At 62.7% G+C, this 6322-nt stretch overlaps 1 protein-coding gene across 1 annotated transcript; it reads left to right on the top strand.

Annotated features, from left to right (window-relative positions):
* Nucleotides 1-1505: 1505 nt before the first annotated feature.
* On the top strand, nucleotides 1506-4856 carry SOCS3 (suppressor of cytokine signaling 3). Its single transcript, XM_061392674.1, has 2 exons — nucleotides 1506-1813; nucleotides 2392-4856. The coding sequence occupies exon 2, from the start codon at nucleotides 2483-2485 to the stop codon at nucleotides 3170-3172; it is 690 nt and encodes a 229-aa protein (XP_061248658.1). The 5' UTR covers nucleotides 1506-1813; nucleotides 2392-2482; the 3' UTR covers nucleotides 3173-4856.
* The last annotated feature ends 1466 nt before the right edge of the window (nucleotides 4857-6322 follow it).

Consider the following 6322-nt stretch of genomic DNA (forward strand, 5'->3'; position numbering starts at 1 on the left):
TCCGGTGTTTTCTCTCCCCCTTCCTTTCCTTATCTTCAGAGGCTGGGAGTCCGGAAAGAGGGCAGGGTCAAAACTGTCAGCCCCTGCGTTCTGAGAGATGACAATCTAAGCGCCTCCTAAGCTGGTTCTCAGGTGTCCCCAGCACCCCACTGCCTGTTTGGGGTGCAGAAAACTTTCATCCTTCATAAAGCTGGCCCTGGTTAACCCAAACCACCCACATCCACGCCAAGAACAAATCCGTTGTTCACCTCAAGGGCCTCCTCTTCTCAACCCCGGGGGGAGATCGGACCCCCACACTGGCGGGGCAGGGGGGCGGGGGGTGGAGATTCTAGGCGGTAGGCCTGGGGTATCTGAAAGTGGGCTGAACTGGAAACTGCTTTCCGTAAATTCTCCTCTGCTGGATTTTTTTATTCCCAGGTCTAATTCCAGACTGCGATGTGAGTTCTCCCTGGGTCCCCCGCCCCCGACAAGTTCCCCTGGCCCCAGCTCTTGAGCCAGCACCCCCACCGCCCCTGCGTTTCGCGTTTCAGGGCTTGTGGGGTGCAGCACAGAACTCCACTCCATCTCGCAGACCCCAGGGCGCCCTCTAGCGGACGCGGGGCGCGGGGTGGGGCCATCGCTCGCCCTCGGGCCCGTCCCGCTGCTTAAGGGCACCTGGCAGGTTTGGAGACTCAGAAGGGCCACAGCGATTGTTGCTTGCGTTTGTGTCTTTGGAGCGGTGGGAGGCGGCACCCATGTTGACAGAGGACCTAGCAGGGGGCCGATGGACTGAAACCGGACAGCTGCCACGCAGGCGGCGTTCCTTCCACGCTTAGGACTCCCGGCTTCATCTCTGGGACAGGCCCACGGGTGACGCTCGCGCTTTCTTCCGCCCCCAGGCTTCCAGGTCCGGTCCTAGTTTCGAGGCCCGGCTTTGGGAGTGGGGGTGGGGTGTCCCCAGTTCCCCAGAGGCGGGCACGGGCCTCCTGGGGCCGCGATCGGAACCCCGGGCGGGCGCGGGTGGGGGCGAGGTAGGTGGGTGGGTGGGTTGCGTGGGGTCTCCCCGCGAGGTCCGAGAAAAGGGAAGAGGGGGAAGCCAGGAGCCTCTCCCGCTCGGCCTCCTGGAACTGCCCGGGCTCCGGGAGCAGCGCCCCCGCCTCTGCCAGAAACTGGCCTTCTTAGAAGGGAGGGGGAAAGTGTGAATGAGAAGTTGGGGGCGGAGCGCGCGCGGGGGAGGGGCCGCTGCCAGGAACGCGCCGCCGGGGCTGGCGCCGCGCCCGCCGGGCCGCCCGGGCCGCCTCGCATCGCGCTTTGTCTCTGCGCGCGTCTCTGCGGGTCCCCGGCCCCGCTCGCGGCCCGCCCTCGGCCGCCCGCGGCCCCTCCCTCCGCTCGGCGCGCAGCCTTTCATTGCTGCGAGTAGTGACTAAACATTACAAGAAGGCCGGCCGAGCAGTTCCAGGAATCGGGGGGGCGGGGCGCTGGGGCCGTGTATATACCCGCGAGCGCGGCCTCCGCGGCGGCTCCGACTCACACTCCCCGCGCCGCCGCCGTCGCCGCCGCCACTCCGGCCCCGCACGCAGCCCGCCCGGCCCAGCTCCGGTCGCGGCCCCTCGCCTCGCGCCCCCTCACCCCCCACCGCCCGGCCGGCCCGGCGGCGCGCAGGGGGCAGGGCGGGCGCCCCGGCGAAGCCCGAGGGACGCGCGCGCGAGGCCCCTTTGTGGACTTCGCGGCTGCCAACATCTGGGCGCAGCGCGGGCCACCCACCGCTGGCCGCCGTGCCTTGGGGACCGTAGGAGGCGCAGCCCCGAAGCCAAAGACTTCGGTTTGGGACCAGGTAGGAAGGAGGGGCGCGGCGTGGAGCGGGGGGGTTGGAGGGTTCGCTAGTCCTGGGAGCTTTTCCCGGTTTCCCCTCCCCTTCCCGGGTCATTCCCGGCAGGGAGGGGACGAGATAGGGGGCAGAGCAGATGGAAGCCGGAGATCCCAGGTTCCCGGAATACCCAGGCTGGGGCCCTTCGGCTTCTCGGGTCCCCTCCCTACCCGCCCCCAACCCCCCACCCCATGCCTCGAATTTCTTTCTCCGTCCCTGCCCCCCCGGGGCCACCGGACTGAGCGGCGCCCAGAGCGTCCCGGGGGCCCTTCTCCCACTCCCCACCCCGGCCACGCTCCTGGAGACCCAACTTCCGCGCCCGAGTTTCCCACTCGGCACCTTACCAGTGCGCGCTGGGGAAAGGGCTGCCTGGAGGCGGGGGCTGGGCGGGCTCCGTGGGGCGTCTGGGTCGGAACGGGGGCCCAGGTGAGCGCCTCCGGGGCAGCTGGTGTCCCGGCCGCTCGGCAGAGGCAGGGGAGCCGGGGCGGGTCGGGCGCGCTGGAGGGTTCCGGGCACTCACGCGGCGCGCGCCTTCTTCCCCGCAGCCCCCCGGGATGCGGTAGCGGCCGCTGTGCGGAGGCCGCCGAACAGCTGCAGCCGCCGCCGCCGCGCAGATCCACGCTGGCTCCGTGCGCCATGGTCACCCACAGCAAGTTTCCCGCCGCCGGGATGAGCCGCCCCCTGGACACCAGCCTGCGCCTCAAGACCTTCAGCTCCAAGAGCGAGTACCAGCTGGTGGTGAACGCAGTGCGCAAGCTGCAGGAGAGCGGCTTTTACTGGAGCACCGTGACGGGCGGCGAAGCGAACTTGCTGCTGAGCGCCGAGCCCGCGGGCACCTTCCTCATCCGCGACAGCTCGGACCAGCGCCACTTTTTCACCCTCAGCGTCAAGACCCAGTCGGGGACCAAGAACCTGCGCATCCAGTGCGAGGGGGGCAGCTTCTCTCTCCAGAGCGACCCCCGGAGCACGCAGCCCGTGCCCCGCTTCGACTGCGTGCTCAAGCTGGTGCATCACTACATGCCCGCCGCCGGCGCCCCCTCGTTCTCCCAGCCCCCCGCTGAACCCTCCTCCTCGCCCTCCTCGGAGGTGCCCGAGCAGCCACCGGCCCAGCCGCTCTCCGGGAACCCCCCCAGGAGAGCCTATTACATCTACTCGGGGGGCGAGAAGATCCCTCTGGTGTTGAGCCGGCCCCTCTCCTCCAACGTGGCCACTCTCCAACATCTCTGTCGGAAGACCGTCAACGGCCACCTGGACTCCTACGAGAAAGTCACCCAGCTGCCTGGGCCCATTCGGGAGTTCCTGGACCAGTACGATGCCCCGCTTTAGGGAGCAAAGGGGGCAGGAGTAGGGCGAGGGGGCCCGGGTCCCCTCTCCTCCGTGGCACATGGCACAAGCACAAGAATCCAGCCGCGCGAGTCCTGCAGCTCCCGGGTGAGCCAGGGCGCGGGGAGCCCCCTCCCGCCGGTCCTCCCCCCGCAGAACAGGGCCGGCGGCACCTGGAATGTGTTTGAGGGGAGACGGAGAGCCACCGGAGCGCACCTCCCCGACTCCAGCGTCTCCGGAGGAGCCAGCTGGCCCAGGGGGACCACAGCTAGGACCGCAGTGGATGCTCTGTCCGCTCCCGCCTCCTCCACCCCGCTGCGCTTCCAAACGGGGGACACCGCGGGGCGTGTTGAACTGTGAGAACTGCCGGGAATCTTTGAACTTTCCAACGGAACTTGTTTGTTCTTTGATTTGGTTTAAAACAGAGCTTTAAACCTCAGCGGGTTGAGAGCCTGGAAAAGGGTGGAGGGGAGAGAGAGAGAGAGAGAGGGTGCCTCCGGGGCCCAGGGCTGCAGGCTGGCCAAGAAAACGGTCACTCCCACTGCTCGGCTCAGGTCAGGAGGGGCGGCTGCCTGCTCCACCTCTGGCTCTGGGGAGAAGGGTGACCTGAAGGGGACCTTTCTGTTCCCCCTCTTCCTGCCCCTCAGATGGCCACCAGAAACACAGGTCCTAGAGTCCGTCTAGTGCCCAGGAGCCCAGGGCCCTTCTCCCGTTTTAAGGGGGGAGTGGCATTGGGGGCGCGGAATGGATGGGCTGGTCAGTAGTTCTGAGCCCACCCCTGCTCTACCTTTCAGCACCTGGGGAGGGGGGGTGGGGCTGGAGGAGATGAGCCACCTTTGACCCCAGACAGAGACGATAGGGCATTCTACTTTGTGCCTCCTGACTAGATCTGGCTAGGAGATTTGCCTTAAATGCTCCCTGTCCCATGGATAGGGACTGGCACACAAGAAGCCACACACTCAGCCAACCCCAGCAGAGGCCGAAGGATTCTCAGAGGGGCGCCCAGCGGCCACTCACCATTTGGTGGTGGAGGTCGGAGATGGATTGGTGGGGAGGGGGCAGAGATCCACCTGCTTTCCAGCTGAGCCCAGGAAGAATGCCAGCCAGCCCAGTGGATACTGGCCACCAGTGGGACCTGGGCTCTGGTCCGAGGCAGAGCCACTGGGTCCTCCAGCCCCCAGCCCCTGCACAGACAGCCCTCCCTCCTCACTTTGGGGGACTGGCACTGGCAGGAAGTCATCAAGAAGCTCTGCCACCCAGCTGCTCCCGCTCTGCAATAGCACTGATCAGTGAAAACTCAGAGGAATGTAGCAGCGATGGAATTACCTGGAACTGTTCTTTTTTTGGGGAAAACCAAACACACACAAGTTTTCTGTGTCAGGTATTGGGCTGGATGGGTCAGCTGTGTGTTGGGGTGGTTTTTTTTTTTTCCTTGTTATTTTGTTTGGATTTTGTTTTTGTTTTTTAATAATGTTTACAATCTGCCTCAATCACTCTGTCTTTTATAAAGATTCCACCTCCAGTCCTCTCCCCTCCCCCTACCCAGGCCTTCAAGGCTGATAGGAGATGCTTGAAGAACTCAACAAAAATAACAATCCAAATCAAACTTTGCACATATTTATATTTATATTCAAAAAAGAAACATTTCAGTAATTTATAATAAAGAGCACTATTTTTTAATGAAAAACCTGACTGGAGCCTTTCTCCCACCCCCCACCGCCCCTCTGGACTTGCTTTCTCTTTCACCCACACCCACACGCTACATCAGAGGGTGGCGGCCCTACCCCCTCACTGCCCTGGTGCTTCTCGTGATGGAATCAAACTCAGGCTTCACGTCACTGACAACCGAAGGCAGCCACCTAGACTGTACCCGGGAGGGGTAATTCCTGCTAGTCTGATTCAGATCTGACCAGAATATGCAAAGCAAGTTCGAAGGAAGCGCTTCAAAGGGCTTGCAAGGAGTATAAACGGAGCTGTGGTCAAAGCTTTTAGAGGCTCCAAGCTATTAGAGGCACTGGGCTCCTTGGCAGAGAGGTGTTACGAGAAAGCCCAGACTATGGGGTCCTGGCAGTGACCCGTGACCTCAGCCAGGTCCCCAGGAGCTGGGGGGAGGGGCGGTCCCGATGCAAACCCTGCACACAGTGGGGCCCTCCCATGGGTAGGAACCCCAGCCTGACCAGTGGATGGGGCCACCCGCCTCCCAATAAGAGCAGCCATCTATTCACCTGTTTTCAGCCACTCCCACCCCTGGGGCACTCAGACACCACCTGGGTTCACCTTCCTTGCCACCCCCACCAGGCAGGTGTTACTACCCCACATTCGCAGACCCAACTGCGTGTTTCCTGGGAGCGGGGACTTGGACTGGTCGCTTCTGATGCCTAGAACTGGTGCTCAGTAAATATTTGTTGGCTGAGCCTGGGGGCAGCCTCTTAGGCTCATGGAGGTTAAGCAACCTGCCCAAGGACACACCACTTGGGAATGTGGGAAAGACACAGGTTAGGAACCCAGGAGGCTTTGATTTTCCCAAAGCGCATGAATGCTCTGCCTCCCTAAGTAAGCATGAAGTCTATGCCCAGGGTTGCCCCTAGGTGGGTCCCCCCTGCAAAGCCAAGAGTTTGGTAACCTCCTCCCCAACATGCATACTCAGCACTAGGGTTCTGCGAAAACACAAACTAAAAATGCCTGTTCTGAGACACTTCCCTTCCACGCTTCTTCCTCCCCCAAGCCCCCAAACCTAACAGATGGAGAGATGAGTGTTCCCCCAACAAGTCAGGGGCCCATTCCCTCATCTGCCTCGGTGCCTAAACAAATGCCAAAGCCCTCTTCCTGGCCCCCGATAAGCTGCTCCAGGAATCAGTGTCCAAAAGGCAACTGAGAGTAAATAAACAAAATCGTTTTTCTTTCCCATTTCCTGGACTTTTGGGGGAAAATAACCTAAAGTGACAAAGGGCCAGACCAGGCGTGAGATCACTGAGTGGACAGAGCACGTAGGGACCACGCCAGACAGACTACCACCTCTAGAACTGGGAATGCAGACCCAGGCAAGGTCACCTTCCCAGAGCTCCAGGTCAGGTGAGGGGACCCAGTGGGGCTTGGCTCCCCAGTGCCTCCCAGGAGGAGGAGAGCTTGGGAAGCTTCTGGCAGGCTCTTCCC

This window comes from Bos javanicus, chromosome 19 (assembly GCF_032452875.1).
Source record: "Bos javanicus breed banteng chromosome 19, ARS-OSU_banteng_1.0, whole genome shotgun sequence".
NCBI lineage: Eukaryota > Metazoa > Chordata > Mammalia > Artiodactyla > Bovidae > Bos > Bos javanicus.